Source organism: Fistularia commersonii, chromosome 27, assembly GCF_037954325.1.
Source record: "Fistularia commersonii isolate RoL2024-O1a breed Wild chromosome 27, RoL_Fcom_v1.0, whole genome shotgun sequence".
Lineage (NCBI taxonomy): Eukaryota > Metazoa > Chordata > Actinopteri > Syngnathiformes > Fistulariidae > Fistularia > Fistularia commersonii.
Window position 1 is genome coordinate 4,225,404 of NC_141310.1, and position 16,536 is coordinate 4,241,939.

General features: G+C 42.4%; 1 protein-coding gene across 1 annotated transcript; it reads left to right on the forward strand.

The window, feature by feature from the left end:
- Positions 1–5,413: 5,413 nt before the first annotated feature.
- LOC147217831 (calretinin-like) lies at positions 5,414–16,404 on the forward strand. The gene is made up of 11 exons (XM_086174877.1): positions 5,414–5,677; positions 10,067–10,143; positions 10,589–10,678; positions 11,215–11,295; positions 12,569–12,625; positions 12,987–13,064; positions 13,648–13,703; positions 13,787–13,826; positions 14,826–14,879; positions 15,723–15,794; positions 15,892–16,404. Exons 1-11 carry the CDS (start codon positions 5,587–5,589, stop codon positions 16,006–16,008), a joined length of 813 nt encoding a protein of 270 aa, XP_086031003.1. The 5' UTR covers positions 5,414–5,586; the 3' UTR covers positions 16,009–16,404.
- Positions 16,405–16,536: the final 132 nt, after the last annotated feature.

Below are 16,536 nucleotides of genomic sequence, written 5' to 3' on the forward strand. Positions count from 1 at the left end.
CTTCATAGGCATAATCATCAAAGTGAATTTTACATTTTTCTTTTGTTTTTTTTTCCCCACCATGAATTAGTAAATGTCTTATCATAGATTTTCTGTTTTCTTTTCTCCACTTAGTCAAACACTAGTGTTTGGCCATCCTGGCTCCAATTGCTGAGTGTAATCGCATAGATGGGAAAGGACGTTTCAGTTTGTAAAAGCTACCAATTTATCTGTCGGTTGCTGTCTTGCTCTATCAGTCGTTTAATGTGTGAAATGTCACTCATCCTCTCCCAAGGCTCTGGATGAGGATTGGACACTATTCCTGTTATTATCAACAAAAACAGTTGGCTTACAGACGCAGATGACACAACTGGTGAACCACTTCCTGGAGGTGGTACTCAAAAAAATCCAGTGAATAATAGATACATTAGGAAAACAGTTGAGAATTATTTAATAGTTTGGATGACTCAGAGGATTGTAGGAAATGTTGGGCCATATTGTACAATCATGGAAGGCTATTTCAATTAATTTTAAACTTTGTATGCTCATTTTTTTCATCCTTTCTTTACATTTACGTTCCAGTTTTGCATCGTGACAGCAAACAATCACGTCTCCAATGACACCATTACCAACGGAGGGGTTGTTTTTTGCGCCGACATGCTCTCTGGAGCTCCAGTATGTTAATTGTTCCCTATGGATTGGGGTTGGGGGGTGGGGGGACACGCTATTCTGTCTCCATGCAGGCTAACGCCCTCCTTCCCGAACCTCCCCAACGAACATTTGTCAACGGAAAATGGCTGAAATCTCAGAAACGGCAGCTGCTTATTTTCTGAATGCTCGCACAGTTCAGCTGCCGTCCGTGCTGCTGGTTCTCTAGGTGATAGCATTCAGCCAACTATCTGATGGTTCTTCCATTTTCCTGTGTTTCACTATCTCAGCTTTATGCAGATAGAAAAAAAAAAAAAACACAACGAATTTGCCAAATAATGTAAACATTGGATGTGACTTTATCTCTTTATCTCTGTTTCTTGGCCTTTAGAAACTTAGAATCTGGGCTAATCTCGCTATGGTTGTTCAATCTGTATTGTGCAGCTGACAGCCCCCCCCCCCAAACAAAAAAAAAGGAAAAAAAAAAAAAACAGCTGATTACTGCGATGAGGCACCGTGTCACTCTAATTCACATAAATCGTACACTATCCCACTGACTGCTGCTCAACCGTATTAGCGCCGGAGCAAATGTTTCTGGCAAACCCAGAGAGCCTAATTTAATCTACTTCCACACTTCGACGCAAATAATCCCGCAGTGCGATACTCATTTCCACCAACAATATGGATGTTGTGAGTTTATTGTTCCACTGAGCATGTAATTATGCAATTTTGAGATGGGTGTTGACATCGCCGTGGCACCACATCAGAACATTTCGGTGCGGCTTATTATTTCAGGGATTGGAATAATTGTAAGGGGGAGGGGTGGGTTGAGGGATCGGACTGTTGCGGGCCTACTGATGTCAGGTGGCTGAGACAAACAACCACACGGGTCAGTGCCTTGCTACCTACGAGCTCTTCCCTTTACAACCTCCCAGCTATTTACAAGAGTGATCGTCTGCTGAATTGTGCAAACCTCCATGTGGCCACATGATGTATGTTTTTAATACCACGCATGTTGTAAGTGCGGCGTGCCGCCTCCTCGTTGCAGTCATCTCCCGCGGACTCAGCGGACGAACTCCCCCGTTTCACCGTTGCTCCGGCAGCGGGGAATCCGCTCGCACAAACCTGGAGGGGGGGGAAGAAAGTAGACGCTCAATTTCAGCGTAACAACGCAACATGTTTTCCCCTCGCTGCACCTCGTCACCGCTGAACGCTCTGTTTCAGTGATCTTTTAAGTCAAGCAGAGAAATCCCATAGAACGTCACCATTGCGGATGTTTTTCAAAGACCTAGAATTGAGGAAGTACATGATGTATATTTTTTCTGGGTACTTTATTTCATCAGATCCGACACAGAATCTGCAAAAAACCCATGGGTTCTCCGGGTCAAATATTGACATAGTGTGACGGCAATAACCCGTCCCTGAACTCAATTACATCTTCATTTGTATCGCGTTAAAAGTTGTCGGTTTAGAAGAACTGACGAACTGGATGGAATCCGAATCGGAATCCTAAAATCTTATTCTATAAGAATATATCTTATCGAGACACCGGCAATCACTGGCGTCTGCCCGCCTGTGGATGTTTCATTTAACAACCTGCTGATTTTAATCTATTTAAGCCAATAAATCAAAGTATTTTTGAGTGTCTGGAGGCGGAGGGTGGCAGGCAGAGTAGGCAGGTAATATTTATGGATATAAATGAAAAGTACAGGGGGATTTTATTTTGCTTTAGCTTTATCTCTAATTTTCCTTCACCACACTCACCCCCTCCGACCTTGATGTTTTTTTTATGAACCCCAAACTGAAAATAAATTGTTTTTCCTTGTATTTCTAATCCCCTGCAGACACGTTAGGTGTAGTTATACTGAGCAGTGATCTGTGTGTTTTGGTTGCTCGCCACTGATTGAAGGAAGGTGCTCAGGAACGTTCAGGCCGCGGCTGCAACAACATCAGTTAGCTTCTCACCGTGCGCGAAAGAAAATATTTTTCCGCAGCAAAATACATTTGATGCATCTTCTGTCGAAGCGTATTTGTAATGCGCTATGTTTCGGCTCGTGTCGTTGTTTCAAACCCAAAACAGCAACTCTTATCACGTTATATTCACGCAGTGTCCCAAAGACACAATTAAAAGTAAAAACGGGAAAGGAAAGCTTTTGGCAATTTTTGCTTGACGTGTTCTTTTCACAGGGATGAAATAGGTGCTGATTCTTTCTGGAAAGTTTCCTCCAAGTTTACATTTGATTTAATGTCAGTGTGTGTAAGAAAAGGCATCGTGCTCATCCCCGCAGGCTGGGGCTGCCAACTGCATGGGAAAACAATGTTATTTTTAGAGACACTGAAACTATGAGCCTTTAATGAGTCATCCCCAAAATGCATGCAACGCAAGACTGGTTTGAATTTTGAGACTTTTAAAAACGTGAGCGACGCAAGTGTAGATTATAAATGGTGTTACCCAATGGGAAGCGGGGGTTGCGAACAAGGGCGAAATTCAATTTTGGAAAAATGTTCTCGATTGTGAATGCAGTAAAGATTAGAGATAGTCAGACTTGGTGTTTTACTTGATGTTGCATAACCGACACCCTTCGTTGTCATTGACTTTCAGAAAATTAAAGTGAACGGCAAAGCCTCTTAAACACCTGGTCGCCCAGCAACATTCCCCGTTTCCTTTTTTGCACGATAATTATCGACTGTTCTCCATTATGACCTTATCTACATTTTATAGATCTATGCAGAGCAGCATTAACAAGATTGCACAGTTATTCATAATCTGTGACCCACATAATCTATGACGGCTCGCGTGCAAAACTAATACCGCAGCCTTGCTGTCAGCGGCCCGATCGCCATCGTTTCGTATTTCGGTTTGGATGAGAACTCACTGGATGTCATTTGGTGAGCTTATGACTGAGCTGCAGTTACACATGAAATACTGCAACATCTGTATTTTCCAATGACACTTCTCTGTAAAAAGGTGATAAGATGTAAGTTGAATATCCAATACGTCCGCCTTGTTCGTGAGTTTCCCTTTGACTTGAGCACTTTCCTTGAGTACCCTCACCCAGAGTACTCTGAAACACCCTGGAATTATTCATATTTCCTTCAGGAGTGATTCTTTTGACTTACAATCATTCCCTGACTCGCCCAAACCCCTTAATAATTTCTATTTGAAAACTGTAACCTCAAACCTAACCCTCATTTACATGATATTTGTCTTCAAAATTAGGCAAATGCTTACGGTATGCATGTCTTTTATTTGTAGGACCACCATGCACACACACACACACACACACACACACACACAAACACATGCACGAACACACCGGCCTCTCCAATTATCTCTGTTTCTGTCTCTTCTGTTTGCCTCTGATCAGCATGCAGCCCTGCAGGGAGGTCAAATTCTTCTTCCTTTTCTTCTTATACCACACCCTCACCAACCGGACCCCTTCCTCCCACGGTCGTCGCCCATCTCGCTCTCTCGGGACTCAGGGCACCAAACCAGAGAGGGAGCTGGTCAGCGGGTCTGATGAGAAAAAGACAGGGGTGTACACGGTTCATGCTGCAGAATGAACAAGGGCGTGCTGGTGATTTAGTAGCTATGCTCGGCTGCTGTTTGGATTTATGCCACGAGTACATTCGATTGGCCAAGGAGACTAAGCATCCCGCCGACCTCCACTGGCCGGGAAGAGTGATGGAGTGTAGGAAAGGAGGAGGGAGGGTTGTGCATTATCAGAAAATCAAGTACATCATTGTACATTCTAAAGGTACAATGATGTACTTTATTCATGACAAACCATTATATCTTTGTGTTGAGAACTACTTCTTAATCTGCTTATTCGCCACATAAACTCCTGACGACAAAATAGACCCATGAATAGCATTTTATTTTACAAACTAACCATAACATAACCTTTTTTTCTATTTAACAGATTCTCAGATCTTTACAATATTACCTTATTCAATCATGTACGCTCGTTCACCCATTCTCAGATTACTCCAGCCAGTAACCCACCATGTAGTAACTCTACCAGAGTAGCTGTCTTCAGAAATGTATCAAACCCACCGGTGCTCTATCATCACCTTTAAATCCAATCAATTATTACATTTCCCTTCATTTCTCCTGACACATACACAACCGCTATCGCCGATTTATGGCCATTCATTGTTCACAGAGTGGTTTGTCATAAATTTAGCGGACTTGTGGCATGAATTGGAGCTTTAAAAACGGCCACAGGTCCCTTTAAGATAAAAAAGACTCCTATTGAGCTGGTGTTTTCCAACCATGTGGAAGTAAAGGCTGTGTATGTGTGTGTGTGTGTGTGTGTGTGTGTGTGTGTGGAGGGTGAGGGGTAAGGGTGTTGGGGTTGTCTCATCTGCAAGACAGTTTAAATTCAAACTCAACAGAGTGTAAATAAAACGACTGATGTGAAAAGAAATGAAACGTGGAGTTGCTTCCACCCCTGAACATCTTATCATCGCTTGTCTTGCCCGGATCAGACATTCGATCCATTCGATCTCGATTCGATCGCTCGCAGCGTGCGCATGTATGTATGCATGCATGCACTCATCAGGGTGTGTTGAGAATCCTGCATGGCCCCTGCAGGAGGGGCCCCCGGTCTGAGATGCATTACATGACGGAGGGTAATTCTCTCCCTGCAAGGTTGGATGTTGGATGATACCCAGTCGCTCGGAGCTTGTGAGTTGACGATAACTCACGTGCGCCGGAGAGTCCACCACCTCCTCCACCATCTCCTCCTCTTCTTCTTATCCTCTCTCAGGGCTGTTTCCTGCGGTACCTCCGGGCTTGGAGTCTCTGCAGGGGCGCCCCCTTGTGGAGGGCAGGGGAAGCGCAGTCGCCGCGGGGGGTTTAAAAAGCCCCGGACCGAGGAGGAGCCGCGCACACCGCGGAGGAGCTACAACGGGAAAAGTTTACATCCAACTGCCGGAGAAGGAGGGACAGAAGAGATGGCGAGCCAAGCCCAGCAGCCGCAGCTGCACCTGGCGGAGCTGACCGCCGCGCAGTTCATCGACATCTGGAAGCACTTCGACGCAGACGGTCAGTGGTCTTATTCCTTAAACCAAACAAAAAATTAAGAAAGAGTTTTTCCTGAAAAGTTGATTTTTATATAGAGTAAAACATAGAAATAAAATCAGATTAACGACATAAAACTTTCATAACTTTATTTTGATTCTGTTTATTTTTTTTTTACTAATTTATCTGTGATGTAAATGAAGCCAGGATATTTTCCTGGGTGTTTCTGCACGAAAAGATCAGGACTTAATAGTTGTTTTATATAAGAATTTCCCCTCAAGTTACACTCAAGATAAAATTTGACTTCTTATTTAGACTGAAAAACTGCATCTGATGGAATTAATACTTGTTATCTGTTCATTTTCCAAGTGTTTGAGATTATTATGGGAGTTTTATGGGGGGACTTAGAGCGAGACGAGGGCAGAGCCATTCAAGGGGTTTAAAAGAGGTTAAAGACTGAATGAAGAGGAGAAGGATGGGAGTGATGGGAGGGGTAGTATCGGAGGCAGAGAGGAAGTAGGGGGTTGGAAGAGGGGAAGAGGATGCAAGGGGTGCTGAGGACTCCACTTAACTGAAAATTGACGGTTTCTCTGCTAATGCACAAATGCAAATGCTGAAACATGTGTGATTGCCAATGCACTGGTAGGGGCTCATTAAACGCAATATGATTTCCATCACATTCCATCAACTGTTAATTTGTTAATTTGTCAGTCTCGGGAATCAGTGCAATGTGTAATAACTTTGAAAAAGTCCATGTACAATGTGTTTCGGTGTGGCTGAGCTGTCAGTCAGCAGCGTGCCGTCCACCTCCGTGTCGCTGAGCCACTCTGCAGATTTTCATTCCCCTGCTCCAATTGAGAGATTACTCTCAGAAACAATTGAGAAAAAAAAAAAAAAAACAGCCCCGACCTTTTTTTTTTTTAACCCAGTCAAATCCAGGCCGATTATTTTGATGACAACAGTATCCAACTGAGCTTTTCCAATCTGTCTCAAAACATCCAGTTTTACAAACATCCAGGGGTCATAAGCGGGTTTGGTTCAACCACACCTACTATGTTTTCAACTCCATAGCCTCAGATGGAGGTAAGGGTGCGAAACAAAGGATGAATATGAAGATCCTGTTCATTACCTGTTTCCTTCATGGTTAACAGATGATCTCCTCTGCTATTATCAGATTTTTATCGACATCTGGCTTCCCACTTTTCCACAACACAACTTTTCAAAACAACAGTTGTGCGCTGCTTACTATCATGACTCAAGTCTGTTTTTTTTTTCTCCTTGGGATGAAGCTATAATATCACACAATTATCCAACATAATCATCGAAATCTCAGAAAGTAAAGATATTACACCTCAAACTTTATAAATCGTATAAAATCTCATGGTCGTCCCCTAGTCTTCGCCCCCTGTGAAAAATGACATTTGTCGTTTAAGATTAATTTCCAGCTGCGAATTAAAAAAAACAAAGAAGAAATAAAACACCATCAAAAGTGCACAGGCGGTAGCTGTTTGGGGCCAAATTGCCAAAAAGTGATGTACTCAACATGCTAACATGCTAATATGCTAACATGCTAACATGCTAGCATGCTAGCGTCCAACATGCTGCATTTATCTGTGAGCTCACTGAGCACAAAGCAGAACAGAACGACATTTCTCTGAACCAAAGCACCACAGTTGAGTGATCTCCTCGTTCTTAGCCGGTTCACGGGAAATATTTCTTTGGATTGAACGAAAAGAAACCTTTCAACAGCACAGATAAGTCTGAGATTCAGTTCCCAGCTGTCAGAAGGGGTTTGAGCTAAGAGGGACTGGGCTTTGGGATTTTACTTCTATGGTTGGAATCTAGGCCTGAATTCAAACTCAACCAATTCGGAAAAATGAATATCAATCTTGGCTATTTCATATGAAAAAATAGCTTCTCCTTGCTAACAAAGGCCAAGGCAGGCTGTTTTCATAAAGCTCTTCCACTTGTTTCGGGAGGCCTCTTCTAAGGCCTCTCCATAGCTGAATCAGCAAGAAAAACGTCTTCCTCTCGACCGAAGGAGTCGCAAATCGAACCGCAGAAAGAAAGATTTGGAGCCAAGCCCGCCCTTGAATCTACGATTCCGCAAGACTGCTTTACGGAGCTGTTTATGTCACAACCATAAGATGTGGGAAAGAGACGGGACTTATTTATTTATTCTTAACCAGTCAAATAACAGTCTCTTGCGGTATTTGTGCGCACGGCGGTATCGTTCCATCGCATCACCGGGAGTGTCTCGCAATGAAAAGCGCCGCGCTTCCAACCGTAAAACTCAAAGCATTGTGTCTGCTCTCTGTAAAACGCCGTATTTTATCTACCTGGCCAGAGAAATGCTGTACTGCTGATTCTGTGGCCCAGTCCTTCATCATGAAATGCATCAGTTGGGAGACAGCAGTCTGCGATCTCCCGGGTTGATTTATGGATACAGAACAGGGCTACTCTAATCCAGATCATGATGTGTTTCACAAAATAGACCCATTCTGTCACCGAACCCCAACCGCATTTATTTCTGCTGTCATCCTCACAATGGGCTTAAGCACTGTATTGTATCACATTCTTTATAATGGCATTCATTAATATGCGCTGCTCTCCTCCGTAAAATCAATCAAAGAGTCCGGCAACAGGTTTCATGACCGCGTCTGCAGCGCAGCAGGGACGTGTAATTGTGTGCTGAGAAAACTTGACAAGACTTCGGGAAATCTTGAATGCAAACAATCAAGCAGAGGAATATTACAGCAATTTGTCTCATGTCTGATCGTTTTTGCTTGCTGTACGCCCGGGGGGCGAGGCACTTTGTCACTCCCGCGTCTTTGATAAATCCTCTCTCAGTGGAAACGTGCACCTCAGACGTCTCTCCTGCCGGCAAACTGATTGCATGATAATGTCCATGAAAAAAAAAATGATGTTAAAACACCGTGTCTAACACATTTTTAGACCTCACAGGTCTCGGCCTGAAAGACCAACCGAGCAGAAGGGATGAGATAATGATTGCTTCGGGTGAGACTGGGAGTCAGTGAACGCCTCAGGGGTTGAGAGCGCTAACTTAAATAACAGCGTCCAAACACATAGGTATGACAAAATAACGTTCGGCGAGAAATGACGAGACCGATTCCTCTGGAGAAAGTTTAACCTGTAGAGCAATTAAAGATCACTAAAGGGGGAATCGACCCAGTTGTGGTCAGTTTACGACTATAAGTAACTGAATGATGTGAGATTAAGAAAGCATCCTCCAATACCCTGTTTGTATTACCCACATGTACAGTATTTAGTTGACTTACAAGGGATCTTACTATTTGAAAGTCATTAAAATACTCGTATAGGACAGATTAGCACCTTAAGGGGAATAAAATCATATCGCTGCTGGATTTCATCCCAGACGGAGGCTTTTTTTTTTGCCGTTTTGTGCTCACACTCACAGCTCCGCACTCCTCCAGTGATTTGTTTATATCTAAAACACCAGCTCACCCGAAGCACAGATGGTGGCATGGAGCACCTATCAAACACACACACACACACACACTAACACACACTGGGAAAATGAAGTCGGACCAGGAGATGAGAGGAAAGGGGGGAGGAGAGGAAGAACACGATGAGAATGAAGTGGAGATGAGAGGATCAAAGATTAAGAGATGAAGAGGGGTGGAGATGGAATCGATGCGTTTGACTCTCCGCGTTTGTGGTTCCCCTCCGGAGGGGAATCACAATTTTATTGACTAATTTTTTTTTTCTTTTATGATTAAAAAAAAAAAAGCTGGTGATTCACTGGTACGGCTCCAAATAGAATTCATATTATCCTATATATGTTACACAATGACTTCAGGCAAACCAGTGTTTTAAACGACTGTATGGAATCATCCTTGTCACGTGACTCATCATCATAAGAAGCTCAAATCGGGAAACAGGGACAGAATGCCCCAATAAGCATTAATCTGACTGCCCACTTTCCCTCTTTTAGCCAAGAAACGCTCATTATTCACTCCAACTGCACAGAAGTGTTGGAAATCATATTTTCTGCTACAGCAAACACTGCTGCAGCGTGCGGCGGTTTGGCATGAAATAATTGTAATTAAATACACACCATTCTCTGGACATGAAGCTGCTGTTAACCTGATCGTTTGGCTGAGTTTTTGTTTAGCTGTTGGACAATCAACTGAAAACCAGCCAAATATTTCATTGCATGCTTCTCAAAGCGCCAGTTATTGTGCTTTATCATTCCTCTAATGCTCGGGAACCGGAGCCCGCTCCAAAATTTAAAGACTCCCGGCGACCCCTAATCTTTCAGACACTTCTTTTAATCAAATGTTTCACACGGGCGACGGAGCTTCCAGCAGTTTAAAAGCTTCACATCGCAGAGTTTGCCAAATTAAATTTCGCCCCTCTGGTGTTCCACAGGAAATGGCTACATCGAAGGGAAGGAGCTGGAAAACTTCTTCAAAGAGCTGGAGACTGCAAGACGAGGAGCGGGCGTGGTAAGGCTGGAATCTGGAGCAAAGTGGATAGAAATCCATATGTTCTCCGCTTTCAAGTCATGATTTGCCGCAGTGAAGCGAGGTTGTACTCACCGCTGCTCATTTCGGGTGGAAAAAAAACGTAGGGGGTTTGGATTATCCCCTCCGCTAAATGTAGGTTCTGATGGGATAGATGATGGATACACGCTGGGGTCTGACCTCGGCATTGTGATCGGCCAGAATGTGAACACAGGAAACAAGTTAAGCACGTTGTCCGTTACATTTCTGCTAAGCTTATCACTGCATTTGCTTTAGTCACGTGATCTGTCCTGTGTCACTGTGGTAATCCTCGAGGCTTTTTTTTTTTGTTGTTTTCCTCAAAACCCGGTCACTGCGGCGCTTCAATTTCCATGCATAAATTCATCCAAAACTTTGAGTTTGAGTGAAACACCGGATGTCTGTGCAGGATCCTACACATGCTGCTTTCAAGGAGAAGATGAAGGAATTCATGTCCAGGTTTGACAAGAATGCTGATGGGAGAATTGAGATGTCAGAGGTGGGCCCGCCTGAGATGGAAATCTAATTAATTTCACATTATTCACATGACAGATCTTTGAAACGAATATACTCCATGTCACGGTATCGTGTCTGAGATAGACATGTACATGCCAGATGCATGCCAAGTACTCTCATTCTTCTTTTATTTTTATGTTGCGGAAATAAACAAATTAAACGCCATAGTGTAAAAGGATTCTAGAACCCAATCAAATATGAAGAATCATGGCGATTGAACATTATTTTAAGTTCAAATTTTTTTTTTAGTTTCATTATTTTCTCATATGCATCTTCTTTATAGTGTAAATTCCTTTGAATTTTCCAAGATTTTTCAAATGGTATTTTCCCCTTATTTGTTACCACTCAAATGAAATGAGCACATGAAAAAAAGGAAATTATATGTAATAATTTAAAGTCAGACACTAGTTTGGATAAATTGTTTAAATCAGTCACCCTATCTGAGTGATTGTCTGGTTGTGTTGGGATGTCAGTGAAATGTCAGGTCCGTCACTCCTCTCCCATCCTTTCTCCCCCCAGCTGGCTCAGCTTCTGCCCACCGAGGAAAACTTCCTACTGTGTTTCAGAGAGTTTGTGGGATCCAGCTCTGAATTCATGGCTGTAAGTTTCTTGTCGCGCCCGTTTCCCTCTTTTTCCATCCAGTCCCAAGTCGTGCAGGCGTCAATTTGGCAAAATTAAATGTATTCTGTTGACACACTGAGCAAATCTGTTAAAGTATTCAAAGATGCTCACGAACAAATCCATGGGATCTCCTTCCGTTATGTTCACTTGAAATACACTTCTTGCTAAAGCTTTGGCCATCATGTCAGCGTGACTGTTTGAATTTGTCTGGAGAAACCATTAAATTAATTTACATTATGATTTATAATTCCAATCTTCTTAATCCTACAGATGGAAATTAGCTATGAGCTATAATCTTGTACAAACATCTCTGCCTCTGTGCTTAATGTATTTGTACACTGTCCTAATAAACTTCTAAACAAAAAAACAAACAAACAAACAAACAAATAATACTTGTAATACCAGACATACATATAATTAAGTTATTCTTTAAAATTATGTTGTTTTTTTTTTGCTGGAGCTGCTTCCCAACATGAGTTTAAAACACATTTTCTAAAGAGATGTATAGTTTCTGAAATATATTTGACAACGTAACCCCTAATCCTGGTCCAATATCATAAAGTTAGATTTTCCATGAGTGCAGAAAAAAAAACAAAAAACATATCACCGGTGAAAGTGGCTCAAACACCTGAACGTTTATCCGTGGGAAATTGAAAATACAATATCAGAGGTGGACCTGCAGCTGTAACGTCTATGAGCATTACAGTGGAATCTCTCTGGCATACCTTCCAAATCCTTCATCTTGTCCACTATCTTTTATCAAACAGAGGGATTTTGAGAAATGTTTGCTTAAACAGAAGGAAAGCTTCGAGGAGTCGGACATCGGTTCAATTTTATATCCCGCGTCTATGTATCTGCACACCAATGGTACACAGTTAAGAATGCGTGTTTGTGTGAGCATTTTTTTTGTGTATTCAGGCTGCTTTGTGCGCTAAAGCTATTCTCAGACAGCCATACATAATAAATGACCGCAGGCTTGGGCTTGGCGAGAGGCACTGAGTATTGAGGCGTTTAGATATCCAAGTATCCATCTTTGATAAGCACTTTGTCAAATTCTATATTTAAACAATGCCAAATGGCACACACATCCTCCTCTGCTGTTACTTCTCACCGTAGTCTCATTCTCTTACCATCACTTCAGATCTGAAGGGGGCTGTTTAACGTCGAAGCGAGATATGCGTTCCATTTGTCTGTTTTTGGTGCCGCACCTTTTGCTAAAAGCCACTGTACAAACCTCATGTTCCTTCTGCAGGCCTGGCGGAGGTACGACAGCGACCGCAGCGGATACATTGAGTCCAACGAGCTGAAGGTAAAGGACAAAATGCAAATATATGCGATAATGGTTAAATCAACTACATATATTTGCATATGGCCACTCTGCAGCAGATCGGATCCATCCAGCAACCGTGATCGATTTCTATGTAAAGTAGTTGGCGTAGATGCTTCGGTAGCCGAAGCTCCTCTTAAAGCGCACGTGTGGGTTTTACGCTCCGGCCTAATTCCCACCGTAGAGAAAAATCACAAAAATAGCATCCTTGAGAGCAGATGCTTCATCTGAGTTGCGAGCCGCGTCAATACCGCAGAAATTAAATTCACCTCGCCATTCTCACCGCTCTCCAAACACAAATGTGTTATGTAATGTAATTACTGACAGTGCAGACTCTCCTCAGGGTTTCCTGACTGACCTACTAAAGAAGGCCAACAGAAGCTACGATGATAAGAAGCTCTCGGAGTACACGCAGACCATTGTGAGTGTTATTTAACGAAAAACAGTCTTCATTCCGAACTGGGAAGAGTTGCTACTTAGGTTTTTGGTCTCAACTTAATTCTAGATTCCTTGTGCCTTTCTCTCATCCATGTTTACAGTGATATGTGAAGCATATAATTCCTAAATACTAACCAGCGAAACATCACCATCCTTTAAAATCTCCGCAACGTACTGTGTTTTAAAGCAGAACTTCAGTGACTATGATCAAATTAAGCGCGAGACATTGCTTTCCTTCATCTCTGTATATTAAAATGTAGCCCTCGGCTTCTGCGTTTCTCCATATCGTAACCCAAACAAGGCACCCGACGGCTCGCTTTTAATGCGATAAACATCAATGTCTGGCTTCACCCTGGGGTTCACCTGTCATGCCGATGCATCACTTCTCAGGCGATCACTTTCAGACAGCCGTTCAAGAGCTCAGCCGGAGTTCTCTTAAATGCACATTTGTAACATGTGAGATATATATATATATATATACGCGTGTTTATACGTACAGTGCATGAGCCCCTGCTGTTCACTATGGATTCTCTGATGAATTTCCTGCTAATCCTCTTTTCCCGCAGCTGAGGATGTTTGATCTGAATGGTGACGGAAAGCTGGGACTGTCCGAGATGGCAAGGTAAGTATTGGGTCGTTTCTTTGTGAACGCCGGCGCCACGACATTTTTCCCAAAATCAAGAATTCCTCTTCGCTTTGCCACAGGCTCTTGCCTGTCCAGGAAAATTTCTTGATGAAGTTCCAGGTAAGGAAAAACAATATACAGCTACTTTGAATTGAGATCGCTCAAAAATGTATGTCTGCGAGACACTTTGTGTTGAAGCTTAAGACTTATGTCATTGCGCTACAGAGAAGTCAGACAATCATTATTGGATTTACGACAAGAAGATTATATGCCATCAATGTAATGAATGGACAGCTGGTACATTCACAGAAAATGTGTTTCCTACTTAAATGCATTAGGCCTTCACACCTTATGACTTTTGATCGCTATTACCGTAGTACTAGTTTCAGAGTCTTCTCCTTTCGGCTTTTCCCTTCAGGGGTCACCACAGCGAATCAACCTTCTCCATCTAACCCTATTCTCTGTATCCTCCTCTCTCACACCAACTACCTTTATATCCTCTCTCACTACATCCATAAATCTTCACTTTGGTCTTCCTCTAGACCTCCTGCCCGGCAGCTCCAATTCCAGCATTCATCTACCAATATATTCACTATTCCTGCTCTGTAAATGACCCAACCATCTCAGTCTGGCTCCCTCATAGTTCCCCTGATGCTTTTTTCCACCCATTCCAACCTGCTTGAACCCGTCTTTTTATCTCTTTTACACACAGTACTAGTTTCAGAGTCAAGTTTCAAAATATCCGTATTTCACGTTATTTGCTACAGGACATTATCAAGTGTTATAAAACCAGTATATGTGTGAGTGTTTGTGTGTGTGTATGATTGTGTGTGTGTGTGTGTGTGTGTGTGTGTGTGTGTGTGTGTGCGCCCGTATCACCCAATGGCTCTTTTCCTCTCATGTATGTTCCCATACGTATATTCGAGATGATGAGGGCAGATCAACAATTCCTTTCGTATAGAGGATTAGTCTTTCTGATCGGGATTAACTCAACTCTAGTCCCAGTTATCATAATCTGCATGGATTAATATCAGTTCTGGATCTGGTGGGGCTTTTACTGCTCTCTAGAAATACCCTGCTGTTTCTAACAATTGTCACATGGCTCTCTCTTGCACACAGGGCATCAGGCTCACAGTCAAGGAGTTTGACTCCCTCTTCACTTTCTATGACAAGGTGACGTATCGTTTTAGGAGTGTATCTTTTACGTTTGATGACGTTTCATTGCCTAGATAGACCAATTAAGCATCGCCAAGAGTTTATCTACTCGAAGCTCCCCTGACAGCAATACACATTTGATCCTAATTTTTCTCATGCCTTCAGCACTGAATGACAGAATCAGGCTAGGGAGAGTATGGCTGTCTAAAATGAGCCTCGGGTTTTACTGTATAGGCGCAACTCGAGCCTGACCAATTACATCAGGTCCACATCTGGCCCATGCAACAATGGCTGCGCCATAAGGTTGCTCAGTTCCGATTTGTTTTTCTGACTTTTCTTCATGCTCTGCAAAAAAATGACCATTTTAAAAGTGGTGTAAAGTCTGAAGGGCCGATTGTGCTGATAAAATTGTGCACACCTACAGAATTCCCAGCTAAATACTTATGGTTTCCCGTCATGCTGCCTGCACAGAGAGGGCATACACGTGCAAAAATAATATGCAAGTGAAAAAATAAGACATACACCAGTCTGGTTGAAAACTGTTAAAATGGTGTTACTGACTGGACAGTTTTGTTACTGACTTTAAGTCTGAAAGAAATATTTTTGTCAACATGCCAACTAATGCAAAACAGCATAATCTCTGTGTCCAGGTTAGCAGTTTGTGTTAGCATTTGACCCCCTTGAGACACAACTATATATATATATATATATATATATAAATTGATTTTATCATACTTTATTTAGTCCCTTGGGAAAAATTCCTCTCTGCATGGGAATCATAAAGTATAATAGATTGATATTCATATCAGGAGAAGAATCTCAAGGGATCTATAATTCAGATACCCTATATTGTGTTATCAGGATGGAAATGGATACATTGACGAGCAGGAGCTGGACGCTTTGCTGAAGGATCTCTGTGACAAAAACAAAATGGTAACGATTTGTTTTTTTTTCTCTCTACGCTCCAAATACCAGCCAGAGATGACTCAGATAAACATTGCGGTGTGTAACACATTCTGTATGTCGGCAGGATGTGGATATAACAGGACTTAGTGGGTACAAGAAGAGCATCATGGCTCTTTCAGATGCAGGGAAACTGTACCGCACAGAGCTGGAGATAGTCCTCTGCCGGGACTCCACGCTGTGACCTCCTCGCCTGGAATCATGCCCTTCCCTTTCTTGCCTCCTTCCTCCCACTATCCGTTGAAACCTGGTGCATGTATGAACCTCGCGACACTGCTTAGAGTCCAAAAGGTGCTCCTGGAGCTCCCCTTGTACCTCTGTTTTAGTTTACTTTGTTTTTGAATCTTAAATGTGAAATAGCCATTGCAATTAATTATACCGAGTGCTGATTTTTATTTATTTAACTTCCCGTTTTTAAAATGATTTGTCATTTTTACATTATTCTCATGTCTGTGCTTCTCCCCCACTTACACATCCATTCATCCATCCAAATATTTATGTTAATCTTGTTTTATTTGATGAGGCTTGAACTGTTCATTGAAATATATTACTGACAGAAGAAATAAAGTAAACATAACATCTATTGCGTACATTTTTGACTTGCATTTTCCAATGTGAAATAATGTGTGAGCTCATTCCAGGTGTGGCTGAACGGCCGTGGGGAAAATTTTGCACTGCGTTTCCTCTCTGTAGCTTTTCAGTGAGAGAACAG

Coding starts and splice junctions, on each gene's coding strand:
- LOC147217831 (XM_086174877.1), top strand. CDS start 5,587: ATGGCGAGCCAAGCCCAGCAGCCGCAGCTGCACCTGGCGGAGCTGACC. Junction 11,296..12,568: donor CCAGCTCTGAATTCATGGCT/GTAAGTTTCTTG, acceptor TTCCTTCTGCAG/GCCTGGCGGAGGTACGACAG. Junction 14,880..15,722: donor TCTTCACTTTCTATGACAAG/GTGACGTATCGT, acceptor TTGTGTTATCAG/GATGGAAATGGATACATTGA.